Source organism: Haliotis rufescens, unplaced genomic scaffold, assembly GCF_023055435.1.
Source record: "Haliotis rufescens isolate VD_foot unplaced genomic scaffold, xgHalRufe1.0.p SCAF_16, whole genome shotgun sequence".
Taxonomy (NCBI): Eukaryota; Metazoa; Mollusca; class Gastropoda; order Lepetellida; family Haliotidae; genus Haliotis; species Haliotis rufescens.
The window spans coordinates 33649845-33669210 of NW_025963846.1; the positions used below are offsets into that span (position 1 = coordinate 33649845).

The following is a 19366-nucleotide window of genomic DNA, read 5'->3' on the forward strand; positions in this document are numbered from 1 at the left end:
TTGGCATCTCTTCATGTGGTTTCTTAATTGTCTGTCATGATTTCTTACTTTCTGACTATATTTTTTATCTATGGATTGACCTCATGTATATAGATGATGCGTGTGTGTTGCTTTGTCTTAGCGTGTATAGAGAAATAAGCAGTTATATGCATTTTTAAGAACTTTTAATGTTAGGAAACAAACCTTGCTTCAGTTGAATTACTTGAGGCATTTTAAATGAACTATACTATAAGTCGTACGAAAATACGCTAATGTCCGATTGGGATTTTAAATTTTCTGGACCCCTGAACTATACACATATAAACATGGCACCAAATATGTATTGGCACTTAAATTTAAAAAACACAAATGATTTATCATTTTTTGTCATATTAACAATATTTTTCAATAATCTTGTTTTGTCTTAAATCAGAAGTATCAAAATCTAATGGTGAGAAAATTTAGTAAATAGTCAGGTCCCAAAGAAACTGATACAAAATAGCAAGAAACAGTTGAAATATTTTCCAACATTTTGAATTTCAGCTGAGTCAAGGCTTTTCTCATGGAAGAGGTGAGTGTACCAGAGTTTAACATTGTACTTGCTTGACGAACACGGCTTCATCTGTTGTTGTCAGAATCTGTAGAGTGATGTAGGAGGATATGTTGTAGATAGTACGATATAATTAAGATCAGATTTATTATTCCAATACGATATCCTTTTTTGAGATGCCATGTATGGCGTTTAGAAATGACACTGTGTACAAAATATCTACAATAGAATGGCACAGCCTTTATAATGATCATTCAGAACTGACCATTTAAGTCCATTTTCCAGATACAGAAATCAGATATGCTGTTCTGAAGGCTGACTTTAAAAGCCTGGATGATGATTGGCTGATAAGAAAGTTGTCCTAATGCAGCCTCATATGGAGGGTTTGTCAGATATTTGAGCAAAGACGTCTTGTTTTGGAGTTAAAGATCTGACTTCAATGAGATGTATAAGTGACCGATAGATACACCAGGTAGAATCAGTCAAGGTGCCATGAGAGTCGCAAGGCTAGTATGATGAAGACAAAATGGCAAACTTACACAAAGGGGCACGGATATTGGTGAATTTATTTTTATTAATTCCCAATGAGTATTGCCATTTTTGCTTCATGCTGAAGGCTTTTTCAAGACATATTCCATTGTTTTCATTGCTTCAAATTGACCTGTTTTAATCTTTCATGTCAACATATTGTCGCATATAACTGAAGATGACATCATCCATTGTTTGTGATATTACAGACGGATCAAGTGATGTCGTTCCTGATAACAAGACCATTAAGAGAAAAGATGTATAATACTTAGAATATCTATGAATTAAAGAAAGTATGGTCTATAAACAAAATCCTAATTATTGACAAAATAATGGGGTTTGTCTGGCAAGGTCGCTAAGTTTCAATTCCGAGATGACTTCAAGAACATGGGTCCAGATCTAGAAATTTTTGGCTGGATGGATTTAGGGAAATTACTGTTGCCTGATATTTTCACTCATTCCTTACATGCGACCCGTGAAGATCCGGGGTAGAATAGGTCTTCAGCAGCCCATGCTTGCCATAAAAGGTGACTTGCATTTGCTTCAAACAAAACGGCGGCGCCCAGTCAAGATGATTTGATCGATAATCAAGATCTATATTGTAAAACGGGTCTTACATTGTGAAGTGCATCATATCACGTGAGCACCTTGATTAAGAACGTGAAAAGATTTGGAAAATATCTGTTGATAATGAGTTGGCAGTACACATGCTTTGCAAATCCTGCAATTGACCAAAATCAGACAGTTTACGAACCAGATTTCGATTTCATTGCATGATTTTGATTGGACTATCCATAGACTCTTTAGTCCAGCCAAAATGTAACTCCATAATACCAGCCTAGTTCGGCAAGGGTGGAAACTGGACTTTTATCGTCAGCCAACTCTCTTGCCTCGGGAAGATGGCAATAGATTGACTTCAAATTAGTTAAGGGATCTCCATACACAGTAGGTAGATTTGGACAAATAACACAAAAAACATACCCACAGACATCATTGATTGTACTTATCTGTTCACTTTAGTTCTTGTATTTTAAGATCAGTTCTGTTTTGTCTGTGCGATGATTTTGCTTTGATTTTTCTTTTTTTTGAAAGTTTCAGCATTCAACATTCTGAGAATACCGTCAGTCAGTGAAGAGACTGAGTCGACCTTGAGTAGAAATCTGTCTCAACAGTTTGTTCCCCGCCCCCCTGATTCCACCCACCTCTCTGACAACTATAGCTACTGTGCTCCCCCTGCGACCCCTATAACCCCAGATACGTCCCTTGGGGAGGGGTCATTCTCACCCCGCCCTCAGCCGATATTGGCGCCAGAGCCTCTTAATGTTGTCCTCCCACAAGTCGGCCATGATGAAGATGACATTGACATTAGATCATACAGTAAATTCATTTCCCTTCCTTTATGTTTGGCGTGTCACTTACCCGGCTTTATTTAAAATAATCATTTTCATTACTATTGTTCAATGTTAAACCTCTTAACAAATTCCCTACTTAAATTCATTTAATTTAACAATTTAAGAAATTTCCCTTTACCTTATTAGTTTAAACCCCTTTGCTAATACACACTGCAACAACTTAATTCAATCTAAGAGTTTTTTTCTTTTTATCATTGACAGAAATTAAGGGATGATTCCCTGTTTTTATTTATATCATCCCCAGGGAGTCTGTATAAGCCTTATATAGCCTCTCTGGTGAGTGTATGTCCCTACTGAAGAGGTTTAACATGTTATGTATGCACTGTGTATTCCAACCCTAACCCTGGTATTTCTGTGGTGAAATAATTCCTTTTTCAGATTTCAAGGATTTTTTCCAGCACATTGTGTACACTATAACCCCATGCATTTTGAGATGCATTCAAATTGCACTTCTAAAAACCAGCCAACATCAACATAAAGTTCACCAAATCTTTCATTTGTATTTCCATTTTTAAAAAAAACAATAAAAATCCTTAAATATTCCAAAGTCCAACTGTTCTCAAATACGGTATTCCAGTATTTTACTCACCAAGGAATACATTAATGTAGGGAGGCCCTTTCCCGGGTTACACAACTGCCTTTTTTTGGTACACAACTTTTTATTTGGTTACATACTATTTTAAACACCCCCCCCCCCAAAAAAAAACAAACAAACAAAAAAACACCCAAAAAACCACTGCCTGTCCGCCCGAATATATTTTCAAAAGTCAATGCCTGAGAACCAATTCTTTTATATATCTTGTAGGCCTAGTACCCAAGAATGGCACCTTTTCAGCCTTGTAAGAATTTTTTTATGGCCAACTGACCAATTATGAATCATTTGCATTAAAAAACAGTCATCATCCATGATGCTGGATATTTTTTAAATCAGTAATTTTCTATCATAAAAGAAATGCATGCCTGACCCCCCCCCAAAAAAAATGAGGCACAGGGAGAGGGAGATTTACATTGTTCCAGTGAAGCAGGCTTGTGTCGGCTAAATTCTGATGAGGCTGGTTTTTGTGTATTTTGAATGTATCCCATTTTTTTATGTGTTTTATCTGTATATTGTGTTTATATCCCACATCGCACAACAAATACAAAGGTCATCTCAGAAATGTCTTGGAATAATGGTTGTGAATGAAATATGTCAAATATTAATTTTAAACTTTGGTAAAGGAACACAAGATTTGTTTTGCTGTCATTCAGGAATGTTTAAAGAAAGTTAAAGAAACATGAAATTCTGAATGTTTGTGAAAAGAATGTCTGTGAAACAAGAATTAATTAACTAGTCAATGAACAGTTTGATTATATCTGATGCCGCCTCTGTGGTCTAGTAGTGGTAGAGCGTCCGCCAGGAGAGCGGAAGGTCTGGGGCTCGCTCCCCGGCCGCGTCATACCAAAATACGTTAAAAGATGGTACTTGTTGTTACCCTGTCTGGCGCTCGGCATTAAGGGGCTAAAACAAGGACTGGTCGGCTCGGAGTCAGTATACTGTGTCTGAGTGGGGCATTCATGTTAAACTGCGGCATGGTATCTCAGTGTGCTAGCATTATAAATCGGCATTAGTCCGGACTAGTACAAGCAGCCACACACACACGTGCATGCAGGTCGCTATATAAGTGCAATAATCTTGGACGCGACGTTAAACCCCATTTCACCTCACCCACCTCGTACTTTAATGTCACTACATGGCTGAAGTAATGCCGATGCGACGATAAATTGTAACTCACCTTATTCTTTAATATTATATTTTTATAATAACATGAGGCCAGACAAGGTCATGACCTTGTAATCCAAATCAGCATTCTCACATTTAGCAGAAAACATGATCAGTGTTCTCATTGCACAAAGCGACATTTGAGCTACGACGATCGTAACTCCCATACTTTAACATAGGCTTAAGACAGTCGTAGCGCTAAGATCTCTTTGTGCACGTGGACCCTGGCCTTTATGAAGAAAGTGGTGTTAATATTTTGTTAATAAAATCCAAACGTGACCGTTCATGGTGTAACATGCACATGTATCACTAGGTAACTTGTATTTACAGGACATTTGAATTGAGAGGCAAAGCTAAATTAACATGTGGTGCAAAGGTGGTATTTATGTGGTGGAAAATTATACACCGTATTCAATCTAATAAACACCCAGGGCACTCTCAAAATCAGAAATAGGGGGCCCTTATCAGAATATTATTTTGGTGAAAAATCAGAGTTGAAAGATAAATTTTGTGGTTTATGCTGACAGCCTGAAAGGTTAATATATATGACAGATATGTCTTTTCAGAATTTATTTGCCCATAATTAAGGGTGCAAATAACACACGAGTGCGTATTATACGCAAATAAATCAGTTTTGTGAACATTGATCAATCAGAATGGGTGCTAATTGGGATTGTTCACTAGCCAATATATCAGCAAATATCGCCTTAGGCGCTTATTACAGCGGGCTGCTTATTACGTCGAATACGGTAATATATTACTTACATCTGTATATTTGTTTTCTGTATAATTCATAAAAGAACATTTGTACACACTCCGATCAGCATGGTAGCCTGTTTGGGTCTACCTCATGACAAAGTTGTATATATTTTCGTAATGCACATAGATCGCTCATACTCCACTGCACTTGGTGATGGGAATATAAAAAAGTACATGAATGTAGTGTCATTACAAAAAATGCTAGATTATACATACTTCAAGACAAAAGTAACTGTGACCATGTTTCATATTGTGGGGGGAGGGGCGTCCCAGTTATCACAAGCATTGCAGTCCGCTGTGCAGAGTTGTGTCCCTTTAAAGCATGCCAGAAATTTATGATTGTGGTTTCAAATCCTGGTTCGACCTGATTATGTTTCTAGGTTTGTCAGCACCATACCGAGGTCGCGGGTTTTACCAAAGCGGTACACTTCCAAGACATGCATCACTTTCGACTTTCTCCATACTTCAAGATGACATGCCATAATATAACTGAAATGTTTTTCAGAGCGACATTTAATCAAATTCACCCATTCTCTATTGTGATTTTTGTTAAGCACAGAACTCAAATCTTCTCTCTTATATTTGAAGATTTAAAGTGTTCTGGTGTCAGGCTGAGGATGGACCTATTAGGCTTTCTGAAGTGGTTGAAATAAAGTAAAAGTTATACAAATTCCAAATTCTAAATGCCGCCTTGCAAACTTTGAGGTCTTAAGGCAAGTGTGTTAAATAGTTGATTATTTTCATGAAGTTTAAAACAGAAGTGAGTGAGTGAGGTTTGACGCCCCTTTTAGCAATATTCCAGCAATATCACGGCTGGGGACACCACAAATGGGCTTCACACATTGTACCCATGTGGGGAATGGAACCCACGTCTTCGGCGTGATGAGCTCTAACCATTTGGCTACGCCACTTCCCCTTTAAAACAGAAAGAAATGTTGGATGTGTGTCTCTTTAGTAGGCCTCAACAAGACGATGTTTAGGACACAGTTTGAAATTAATCAATTCGTAAAGTTATGTAATCGTTTTCATTAATATAATTATTTTCAGTTGTCCATACTTTTTATGATCACAGTTACTTTTGATTTTGAATATATTTCATTGTCTGTATGAACATTCAAGAATCTAAATTAAGCATCTCCAATATTTACTATTTTATATTTTCAATTCCTCCTTTGAAATAAAAATCATGGTTATTGTAATGAAGCAGTTAATAATATAAACCAGGTGTTAAAAATCGTCAATACTTCAAAGTTTTTGGATCACTACACTCTTCCATCACCTGTGAATACACACGTCCCCTTCACGGTGGAGTAATGGAGTGTCACTTAATATAATCATTTGGTTGGTTGGTTTGTTGTTTAACACCGTACTCGGCAATATTCCAGCTATATGACGGCGGTCTGTAAATAATCGAGTCTGGACCAGACAATCCAGTGATTGACATCAGGAACATCGATCCATGCAATTGGGATCAATGACATGCATCAACCAATCAGCAAGCCTGACCACCTGATCCCGTTAGTCGCCTCTTACAACAAGCATAGTCGCCTTTTACGGCAAGGATGGGTTGCTGAAAACCTATTCTGACCCGGATCTTCACGGGTCTAATGAAATGAGGCTGTGTATAACAATAGACACTTTATACGATATTCTATTCTATTTTTAGGGTCCATGGTATAACTCATAGAAGTCAAACAAGCCCTTCTCCATGCATGAATTTGTCTAAAGCCAACCAGTGCCTGATATTTTGCAATGTGAAGGGTGGAGGCCACAAGCCTATTGCATGAGATAAACTGTTACCGTTTGTGCGATGTAATCCGAGCCCTCATCAGTCTAAGCACTGTAACCGAAGACTCGTCCCCCTATCGATGAATGTTATGTGCAAAAATACGACAAACCAATCAGAATGCGCGTATAATTTCAAGTTCTTCGTCAAAGAATCCCTCAGAAATAATTTCTATTTTTACATATGTCTTGCATCTTAAACTATACCCAAGACACAGTTAAATGTGTTCAATCATACTGTATAATTTCGCATGTCCTGATGTGCTTTTAATTGCATCTGAAATATAAATGATATATGGGGAAATATATGTGAACCATTACGCAACGAGTTGACGATTGTTTTAGTTATGCCCGTTTGCGCTAAGACGGAATCGGGTTGAAAAAATGGCTACGAGAGGGGCACGAGTCCCTATTCGGCCTGTCCCGAATAACACGAGTTGGTCACGAATGCTCAAAACAGCTGTATGTTTTCATGGTTGATGGAGGAACGTAGAGTATCCAAGCACATGAAGTATTGACGTAGGTATAAACTATATTCCTCCAAGGAATGAAGTGTTTGTGATAAGTATTAAGATATCCTTATGTGTTAAGATGCAAGTCATTATATCGCATATTTCTGTTATGTGGCCATGTTGTTGTGCAGTGGGAGAGTCCGACTCGGGGATGGACGGTGAGTTCATCTCGGTGTCACAGCGGGGAATGTACCTGACGGAGACGGAGGTCTCGGAGGTGGAGGAGGAGAGGGATGTCACGGCCAGGATGCTGAGTGACCCAGGGAAGATCAGTCTGAAGCGAAGACCTGCATCCTCCTTTATTGACCGTCAGGATTATGTGCAAGGTAATACATTTAACATCTCACAACTGCTTACCACTTTATCATGGTACAGTATGGGTATGTACCGTGGTACTCCTGCACAAGTACCATGGTATGTTTGCAAAAGTAACGCAGTATCGTTGTCGAATTGCAAAGGTATGTTGTTGGAATAGGTGTGGTATGTTTTAGGGCTGGGACGGGCAACTCAGGTACTCGGGTCGGGTGGGTACTGAGAAGGATGCGGCCACCCACAGGACTACCCAGACCTGTTATTAGTCACGTGATATATTGTTTAATGACAAAAATGATCTAATGAGTGAGTGAGTGAGTCTGATTTTACGCTGCTTTTAGCAATATTCCAGCAATATCACGGCGGGGGGACACCAGAAATGGGCTTCACACATTGTACACATGTCGGGAATCGAACCCGCGTCTTCGGCGGAACGAGCGAACCCTTTAACCACTAGGCTACCCGACCGCCCAAAAATGATCTAGAACTCCATGGTTACACTACATGTCACTAATTCCTTCTGACCTATATAGGTTTGAATAGAGATAAAACTTCAGTTAACTTCAGTGTATGCATGACCAGATCGTTTTATACGTGTATCTGATATGTTTTAATTGTCCAGGGATACGGTCAAACTATTCCCAATCGGACATTTTGTACCCAACCTAAAGACCTACAGCAGGCATCGGGGAAGGTTTGGTAATAGGGGGTCAGGTACCCGGGTTGTAAATTTTGACTCGTCCCAGGCTAAGTATGTTTGTATGGAAATAAAGGGGTACCACTGTGGTATTGCAAAAACTTGCAAAGAGTCATAGAAAAAAGTGAATACTTGTGAGCAAAGTGTTCGAAATAAGCATCCTATAAATAGGCAACCCTATCCTATATAATTAATAATTTAGGGGTGGGCACGGGTGGCCCAGTCGTCTAAGGCGCCGGGATTCGCTGTGCAGAGTTGCGTTCATTGAGCACACCAGAAACCTATGATTGTGGGTTCGAATCCCGGTTCGCCCCGATTATGTTTCTAGGTTTGTCAGCACCATACCCGTGCTCGTGGGTTTCACCGAAGTGGTAAACGTCTGAGACCTGCATCACTTCGAGCTTTCCTCCCACGCCGTGATGTAACTGGAATACTGTTAAAAGCGGCGTTAAATCCAACTCACTCACTCACTCACTCACTAATAATTTGGGATGTACCCCAAGATACTAAATGTAACTTGAAATGAAGTTCAACAGCACCCCGCCACCAAGGTGCTTCCCCACACATATATATATACACAAAACCATCGCACATCATGTGACTGTTGGGGCTGTCGGGTAGCCTGGTGGTTAAAGCGTTCGCTCGTCACGCCGAAGACCCGGGTTCTATTCCTGACATTGGTACAATGTGTGAAGCCCATTTCTGGTGTTCCCCGCCATGATATTGCTTGAATATTGCTAAAAGCAGCGTAAAACCATACTCGCTCACTCACTCATGTGACTGTTCCGTGTTTTCAGACTCACGCTTGAGCAAGGCCCGGCCTCACACAGCTGCTAACGACCACTTCACAACAGAGGTAGGTGTCGATGTTTTATCCATAACTCATTGAGGCTCTGAAATAAACAGTATTAATATTATTATATCTCGCAGAAATCGAGCACTGGGATTTAAATGGACTCGAGTACCTGACCAGGGGAGGTAACTCATATCTTCACTTCTCTGACACATGTGTTGCTAACATGGAAGAGAACTGGTCGAGTGTCTGACACATTTGACTATTGTCAGTTTGTGCTGAGAGATAAAGACACAATATCGATTGTGTTGCATGTTACTGTTGAGATCGGGTACTCGAGTCTGGGTAAGATTTTGTGAAATGGGTTCTTCTCTCCGTCAGACCTTTAATTCATGTATGGGAGCATCTTTATTTCTTCTCCTCCCTCTAAGCCATTATGAAATCATGATGTAGAAATGTCTTTAACATTCATTTATTTATTTTTTTAATCCCTATTGTTACATTATATTTTATGAAATCCAGGGTTGACTGCATTTTGATAAAGTTGTTAATTTAATGCTAATCTTTTATTCCTAATGCGTGGATCGATGTCAATCACTAGATTGTCTGGTCCAGACTCAATTACATACCGTACAGATCGCCGTCATATAGCTGGAATATTGCTGAACAACATGAAACAATATGAAACAATATGAAACAACATGAAACAAACTAAAATAGCATGTCACTCAGTGATCAGAAAAACTGGCCATTCATTCATTTGCTCTTTTTACAACAAGTGCAAATATGTATCTACACAGGGATGTGTTCAGATCTGCTCAGACCCTGTCAAGATCTGGGTTAGAATTGGTCTTATCAATCCATGCTTGTCTTAAGATGCGATCAGTAGTCAGGCTCACCAACTTGGTTGATGCTTGTCATCGTATCTTAATTCGTAGATCCATGCTCATGATGTTAATCACTGGATTGTCTGGGCCACACATGATTATTTACAGACCACAAAAGGGTACTACTGCTGTAAATATAAGTTTGCTGAAATTAACACACACAACATTGAGTAAAATAGACCCTGTTTCCACTTTATTTGCAAGCAGTAATGTTGTCGCTTTGAGGGGAAACTCATTGTCTGTGTGCTTAACGCACCACCCTGTCGCTGTATTTTTGGGTGCAAAGTGTGCATTCTACACAAAAATTTTGTACTGCTTCACAGAGACTGATGTCACTGGTGTTTAGAGGTTGTGATTAGTGGTGTTCAGATATGGATTTCACTGGTGCTTAGAGGTTGTGATCTGTGGTGTTCAGATATGGATTTCACTGGTGCTTAGAGGTTGTGATTACTGGTGTTCAGATATGGATTTCACTTGTGCTTAGAGGTTGTGATCGGTGGTGTTCAGATATGGATTTCACTGGTGCTTAGAGGTTGTGATCGTTGGTGTTCAGATATAGATTTCACTGGTGCTTAGAGGTTGGGATTACTGGTGTTCAGATATGGATTTCACTGGTGCTTAGAGGTTGTGATTGGTGGTGTTCAGATATGGATTTCACTGGTGCTTAGAGGTTGTGATCGGTGGTGTTCAGATATGGATTTCACTGGTGCTTTAAGGTTGGGATTATTGGTGTTCAGATATGGATTTCACTGGTGCTTAGAGGTTGTGATTGGTGGTGTTGAGATATGGATTTCACTGGTGCTTAGAGGTTGTGATGACTGGTGTTCAGATATGGATTTCACTGGTGTTTAGAGGTGGTGATTGTAGTGTTCAGATATGGATTTCACTGGTGCTTAGAGGTTGTGATGACTGGTGTTCAGATATGGATTTCACTGGTGCTAAGAGGTTGTGATCGGTGGTGTTCAGATATGGAATTCATCGGTGTTTAGAGGTAGTGATCGGTGGTGTTCAGATATGGATTTCACTGGTGCTAAGAGGTTGTGATCGGTGGTGTTCAGATATGGATTTCACTGGTGCTTAGAGGTTGTGATTACTGGTGTTCAGATATGGATTTCACTGGTGCTAAGAGGTTGTGATTGGTGGTGTTTAGATATGGATTTCACTGGTGCTTAGAGGTTGTGATTGGTGGTGTTCAGATATGGATTTCACTGGTGCTTAGAGGTTGGGATTACTGGTGTTCAGATATGGATTTCACTGGTGCTAAGAGGTTGTGATCGGTGGTGTTCAGATATGGATTTCACTGGTGCTTAGAGGTTGTGATTACTGGTGTTCAGATATGGATTTCACTGGTGCTAAAAGGTTGTGATCGGTTGTGTTCAGAAATGGATTTCACTGGTGCTTAGAGGATGTGATTGGTGGTGTTCAGATATGGATTTCACTGGTGCTTAGAGGTTGTGATTGGTGGTGTTCAGATATGGATTTCACTGGTGCTTAGAGGTTGTGATCGGTGGTGTTCAGATATGGATTTCACTGGTGTTTCGAGGATGGGATTGGTGGTGTTCAGATATGGATTTCACTGGTGTTTAGAGGTGGTGATTGTAGTGTTCAGATATTGAATTCACTGGTGTTTAGAAGTTGTGATTGGTGGTGTTCAGATATGGATTTCACTGGTGTTTAGAGGTGGTGATTGTAGTGTTCAGATATGGATTTCACTGGTATTTAGAAGTTGTGATTGGTGGTGTTCAGATATGGATTTCACTGGTGGTTGTGACCACTGGAGTGTTGTTTAGAGGGGTGAAGGGGGTTGGGGGAGGTCTGGGGGCGGCCATCAGATTTTGTATGGAGACTTAATATTGTATCAGCTACAGCTTCAAAACTTGATTTTAAAAAATGAAAACTATGATCCTAAATATGATCCTATATATTTCAAAACAAATTGTCTCAATGTATTTTTTGTTTCAGACATTCAATTCTTTTTCAACAGATTAAAGCATAATTATATTTTTCAATCATTTGTTGGACCTTTTTCTTTTTTAAAACCCAGGCCCCCACAAAAATATCATTATAGTCGGTCCCTTACCATCTTAGCTAAAAACAATTGATTTTTTTCCGCAAAAATTTGCACGAGGTGGATCTGTAATTGCTTTCCCTTGAGGATTCTCATTTATTTGTCCTTTATTTGTCAGCTGCAATCATCAGTGTTGGCTTTGAGAGTACCGGTACACTTTTTATAAGAACACTGCGACCCATGAAGATCCAGGATAGAATAGGTCTTCAGCAACCCATGTTTGCCTTAAAAGGCGAGTATGCTTGTCGCAAGAGGCGAATAACGGGATGGGATGGTCAGGCTCGCTGACTTGGCTGATGCATGTCATCGTATCCCAATTGCGTAAATTGATGCATATGATGTCAATGACTGGATTGTCTGGTCCAGATTCGATTATTTACAGACCGACGTCATATTACTGGAATAGTGCTGAGTGCAGCGTTAAGCAACAAAAAATACAACGACAGCAAAAAATAGATAAGAACAGTACACCTTTCAACTGTGCCATGCCATGCATTGTGTGGACCAATTAGTCACAGTGTTTCACAAATGAGCTTCGACCAGTAGAGATTTCTATCTGTCATGGGAATGTAACCTGTCTTGAAGTTTATGAGTGAGACAGCCCACTATAGTGAGATTGAGTTTGAGATTAACTTGGATCATCCACCCTAATCCTCTCAAGAGATTTAGCTTACCGAAGCAGTGTTAAAGATATCCGCTTGCAATATTGTCAGCTGCGTTTCAAGGACATTGACTGATTGACTGTCCTACAGATATTTTTCAAATTTGGCAATTTAGATAGAGAAGATTTAAAAGTTCACGAAATCATGAAAATGTCCATATTCATTTTGCTGTTTGTGACGTTAAACAACAACCAAACAAACAAACAAACAAATTTTGTCCTGAACAATTTTACTGAAATGTGTCAATTTCACACATGCCACTCATAACAACATCAAGCTTAAGATAAGAAATGGGCACCCAAACGTGGAGGAGAGTCTTCATTGAGTTTGATCCTCAAATTTCAGTTGTGAACTTTTATGAAATTGATCCCAGAACAGAAATAAATCAAACCCACAAAACCGAAAAATGAATTGAGAAATTTTTACCTCTAATCAAATACCAAGCACTCGTGACTTATACCCACTCAGCCAATAACAATAAACGGTCTAAGTATATAGAGCCATATATTACCCTGTGTCGCTTGTCTCTTTCAATATACTCAATGTAGCGTGCATGGCTACAAACCAGCGTCAGTGCTTAAAGCCATTCAAGTTTAGTCAGGTATATAAGCTGATAATAATCGGCCGAATGGCTGTTTTGTTTCCCATACTTCTTACCATATATCTGTGGAAGGATTTGGATGAATGGCTGGCGTTCCCTTGCTCAGATTTCTTATTGTTTGTTAACTTATTAATATGGTGTAAATATACCGCCATGTTAATGGTGGATTGTAATATGACTTCACTGTGTGTGTTCAGTGTCAGCGGCGGGATGTTAATTTCAATGTGTATGGTGTTGATTTCCATTGAAGTGAAATAGACTTAGATGAATGAGGTCTGAGGTTAATCAGTTTGGTGGATGTTATAAAAATTCTTTGATATGCTGTTCTCTACAGGAAGGAGTGGATATTGGCATTGTTTGTTTCATTTAGGGGTGGTGGGTCATTCATGTGTGTCATCGCTGGACTGGATTTCGACTTGCGGTCACGTATATTTCACTATGAAAGTAACGACCCTGTGATTGATAGAACTTTGCAATGATTTGTTTTTCACACTTTTTTTCAAACTGGATGGATTTTTTACACTTTTATCTGTGTCTAAAATATTCATGGACTTTGTGAGTGTGGAAATCCAATCTCTTCAGTTTTGTCTCAAGTGATTTCTCATATATGTCAAATGCATGTTTATGTCAGTTGCACAGTTAGAGTGGTGTATACTTCAATCGCGGTGTGAGGCAGTCAATAATTTATTACCTTGTTCAGGAAAGGTCAGTCTGACATCAATATTTCACAATTACAGGTTTGTTGCAGATTTTGTTGCATACTTTTTCTAAAGCAGAAAATATTGAACTTTGCCTGTGTTAGATTTTTCTCTTAAAAAGTATGAAGTTTCGGGTTTTTTTTCAATATATTTCAAACTCATTTTGAGTCAATACCTGAGGTTTATTTATTAATTAATTTGAATAGTAACAAAGGATACAATCTAATAAAGAGGGATTGAGGGATATATAAGTCAAGCTGATTTTTATCAACAGAGAACCTCAATACAGTTACATGTAAATTTCACTTTGCAATCACGTGAAATTGATGTCTTGCCAAACTGTGGATTTCGCTTTCGTTGACATTTGATTTCAATGGACATTGTTATGTGAGGCTTAAGAACCACAAGGAAGAAACTGTGAATTACGTTCACCAAGAAGGTGAAACTTTGGGAAAAAACACCTTGCCATATATTCAACTTTAGTGATATCAGGGTGAAAAAGGAAATATACATGATGCTTATCGAAAGCAAATTATCTATCCCGACGCAGTTGGAACTGATTGTGGATCTGCCGCACAGTGTCAACGTAAGTATTGTGTATATACAGTGTATATAGCATGCACATTGCCTGTGTATAGATGGTTTTATAACATGGTCCTGTGAATGCCGTGATAGCTTGCAGGAAAATGATTGACAGGTTTGTCAAATTGCATGAAATGTATCTGCTTGTTGATATTGACATGGTGAATGTGTCAGCTGTAGTATAGCATTAGAGTACTTTAAATGTCTAAATTTCATTGACATTATTTTGTTTACGAAAATGTGTTTATAAGAATTGATATTTTTGTTTATGTAGTTTTAGGTTGAGGAACTGTATGAAAATTAAGAACATTCCTGAACTAAATTTATTTTTATGTCGTTGCCCTTAGAATTTCAAGTCTACATAATATATATCATATATAGTCTACAAAAATACTTTTCATTTATTGACATTGTAATGATAATAATTTATTTGTTTTTTAAAAAAAATTTTTTTTTAAGAAAACAATTTTGTAGTGTTAAATGATTTTTAATTTTGCTGTAGTTTCAGTTGAAACCACAATGAAATTGTTCTTCATTAAATTCAAGTGTATTCATGGGACCTATGTTTTCACATTACTGCTTTGTCCCTTAATGGAGAATACCCTATTGTAACTATTAACCAGTTGTGTGCATGAGATAATTAGCACCCACCTTAATACAGCAAAGACATTAATGCATTTGCACACCTTAACCCATCCTCTGTTAACCAGGGTATTATGTCACATTTTGCTGTAATAAATACCCTGAACTGTTTCCTACGGTAGCTTCGTTTTTAGCCTGATTCAAATAATATGACTCTTACAACTGTTATTCGGGGGCGGTTAGTGGTTAGTGGTTAAAGAGTTCTCTCGTCACGCCGAAGACCCGGGTTCGATTCCCGACATGGGTTAAATGTGTGAAGCCCATTTCTGGTGTCCCCGGCCGTGATATTGCTGGAATATTGCTAAAAGTGGCGTAAAACCATACTCACTACAACTGCTTTTCAAACAAATTTCTCTCATGGGTGTTAAGTTAGTGATTTAGATGTAAGATGGCAATGTCACTTCCGAAAGGAAGTTTGGATGGCAACTGGGTCAAGGATATCTATCTTAAAAGAATGGAGATTTAGTACCCTTAACATCGAGGATGAACTTACCAGTGTGACCCCTACCCCTACCCCTACCCCAACCCCCACCCCTACCCCTACCCCCCAAACACCATGTACTAATCCTCATACGACTTCTGGCTATAACAATTTATCAAAGATCTCAGTATCATGAAATTATTATTTGATCATGTGGTTGTGTATAGATTCAAAACCATAAATGTGTATATATAATGATAAAATGATATTTGGTTTTGAAACATCTTCTCGAGGCAAGGGAGTTTCCACCCTTGCCTAACTACGATGGAATTATGGAGTTATATTTTGGCTGGACTAATGAGTCTATACATTGTCCAAACAAAATCAGGATTTGCAAAGCATGTTTACCACCAACTCGACGTCAACAGATATTTTCAAATCTTTTCATGTTTTTAATCAAGGTGCTCACATGATTTTATGCACTTTGCAAAGTAAGACCCTTTTCATCACAATATAGATTTTGATTATCGATCAGATCGTCTAGACAGGGCGCCGCCATTTTGTTTGAAGCAAATGCAAGTGATATGAGAGGTGGAATATGATTGGTCAAAAGTGGGACATAGAAGGGACATAACCCGTAATAGCCACCAGTCTGGCAAGGGTGGAAACTGGACTTTTCCTGTCAGTTAACTCCCTTGCCTCGGGAAGATGGTTTTGAAAATGAATGTAAACAGTTCATGTAATGAATTGTTTTTTGGGATGAACATTTTCCTCGCCTCAGTGCATGCGCAGTTTAGCAAAGTGTTTAAATAGCAGACCCCCCCCCACACCACGAAGTAGTATTTTGGTGTGATTCTCATGATGAGGGTATGCATAGATTCAAAACCTTAACTGTAAGAAGAGAAAATGTTATTATCCCCCACCCAACAAAGTTGGCGGGGGATATAGAAATGTGCTCCGTCTGTCCGTCCGTCCGTCTGTCACGTTCCGTTTCCAGAGCATAACTCCGTTCAATATTTTTTCATGAAACTTTGCAGGTCTGTCAAGTACATGCTGAAATGGTGCCTTTTGCTATTTAGAAATTTTAGAATTTTTTATTTTTTACGTTTCCATGGCAACAAGATGGACTTAGGTTCCAAACTCTTCTATTTTTTACAATTTCCATGACGAGTTCCACCTCGGTTAAAAAAGGTTAGGGTTTGTTTAGATTTAATTATGTCATAAATTCTGCAACAGGGGGATATAGCCACGTTAGTGGCAAACTCTTGTTTGGTTTGAAAGGGAATGCAAAATACATTTTGTGATGGTGTGTGCACAAGTTCTTAAGCCAGTCTGCTTAATTGTTGTCAAGTTTTCTAAATGGTTTTGGTCGAGTCACTAGTTAAAAACTGAATCATTTGGGGATATTTCTTTTTTCTTGTTAATTAAGATGTTTGTCTTACTGAGCAACCCATATTATGTTGATATTTTGATGAGTTGTGCAGCCGTGAAAATGTCAAAAAAAATTCAGATCAAGCATTTAATGCTAAACACATACGTATTGACACAAATTGTGATGTTACAGTTGTTTGTGTACATGCTCCGTTCCCTGTTTCGATTGAGAGCATAATGTATGTGTCATGTATACTACAACGAAAACTTTCTTGTATAGACTTATTCCTGGATGTCCATGCATTGCGTCACATTTATGATATACATTTGTGATCTCTTTTAAGCCAACAGGCATATCTGGACTTTCTTTTTTTTATGTCCATTTGATGGGCACAGGGTAGGGTAATAATTAGGGCCGGGACAGGTAATTCAGGTACCCGGGTCGGGTGGGTACTGAGTAGGACCCGGGTACCCACAGGTCTACCCGGACCCGTGGTTAGTCACGTGATATATAGTTTAATGACAAAAATGATCTAGAACTCTATGGTTACACTACAATTTACTAACATTTGCAATTCTTTCTGATTTTGTATGCACCTGCTCCTTCTGACTTTTATATGTTTGAATAAAGATAGAACTTTTTGTACCTATCTCTTGAGACCTACAGCGGGTACCCAGGTAGTAAATTTGGACTCGGCCCAGGCCTAGTAATGATAATACCATATTCATTTTAAAACATTTCCTTATCAGACAGAATAATCGAGGTTACAGTGTAGGAGAAAACATAAAACAGTATACTGACTCTGAGCCGACCAGTCCTTGTTTTAGCCCCTTAATGCCAAGCGCCAGACAGGATAGGATAACAACAAGTACCATCTTTTAACGTCTTTTGGTATGACGCGGCCGGGGATCGAACCCCAGACCTTCTGCTCTCCGGGCGGACGCTCTACCAATAGACCACGGAGGCGGTATGATAATATAATAAAGTATGTGTGTACCACAGTTGTGTCGACCTACCAAAAATTGTCAGAATCAACTGATCTCATGCCATCACTGGTTTGTCTGGTCTAGACTCAATTATTTACAGGCTGCCACATATAACTGGATTATTGCTGTGTGCAGTGTTTTGTTTCCGGAGCAGAACTAAGAAACTATGAGAGATATCTTAGCCAAACATGGCACACAGATAGGTCTAGTGGTGAACTGGTGCTTTGTGATAGTTTGGGATTTTTTATTTTTCAAGTTTCCATGGCAACGACTTTAATTTTAACAACGACTAAATGGCAGTAGTGCTCCTTTCCGGAGCAGATCTTGCAAAACGTACAATATTTCTTCACCAAACTTGGCACATAGATTGATCTAGTTGTAAACTGGTGACTTTTGATAGTTTGGGATTTAAAAAAAATAATTCTGAGTTTCCATAGCAAACGGTTTTCACTAGACTGAAAATGACACTAGTTCTTGTTTCATATTGGCGGGGAATGTGAGTATTTCATGCTTGTTTTGTGTTGCAATAAGGAATGTACAAGACACAAAGTTGGGCAAGATCAACCAGAGGTACGATGACACACTGATCACCCAATCTGCATGTTTGTCAACTTGTGTAAGCAAGGTTCCTATACTGAAACCTCACTGAGATTCATCAATCATAGGACTGGTAGCTTCGTGTAAATATTGAGCGGAGGGGTAGCCTTGTGATTAAAGCATTCTCTTGTAACATCAAAGACTTGGGTTCCGTTCCTACATGGGTACAATGTGTGAAGCCCATTTCTGTTGTCCCCCGACGTGAGATTGCTGGAATATTCCTAAAACTGGCATAAAACTATACTCACTTGTAAATAGATCTCCCCAGATTAATGTGTTGATATTCGGCAGATGTTCATGGCATACCACACTTCAATCAGGGAGCAACAATGCTGAGCCCCCTACAGCGGCCAATGTAATGGTTTTATATAATGAACAGGTATTTGGCTATTGACGAAATCAAGCAGTTGTTAATAACTCACGCAATATAATTTATCTAGAGAATCTGAATTTTGTTCTTGTCCTCCTAAGATAACATCAAAAATGTAGTTTGACAAAGATCAGGCGTTATGGCCCACAGCAGAGGGGAGATAGGATTTCCTCCTGGCTCTATAAAAGAAGAAGAATGGAGTTATTTAAAGACATAATATGTTCCATTGACATCTGTCCTATTACATGATAAATACTGTCAGTGAACCATCGCATTGAAGGTTTTGATGATGTGAGTATTGCTTTTAATATTTTATTGAGTTTAAAATCAGTGTAAACTGTTTTCTTAAATAGTAAAGGGGAAATGATACATCGGTGCATTGTGAGTTTTCATG

At 38.8% G+C, this 19366-nt stretch overlaps 1 protein-coding gene across 3 annotated transcripts in view; it reads left to right on the top strand.

Annotated features, from left to right (window-relative positions):
* LOC124133882 overlaps positions 1-19366 on the top strand; it is a 107654-nt gene that overhangs the window by 77518 nt on the left and 10770 nt on the right. For 2 of the 3 annotated variants that reach the window (XM_048397154.1, XM_048397155.1), the window contains 4 exons: positions 523-550; positions 7416-7610; positions 9091-9149; positions 14553-14588. In XM_048397154.1, coding sequence (XP_048253111.1) covers positions 523-550; positions 7416-7610; positions 9091-9149; positions 14553-14588 — 318 coding nt within the window. Of the gene's footprint in view, positions 1-522; positions 551-2149; positions 2435-7415; positions 7611-9090; positions 9150-14552; positions 14589-19366 lie in introns of all 3 variants that reach the window. The other variant, XM_048397153.1, reaches the window with a different exon arrangement.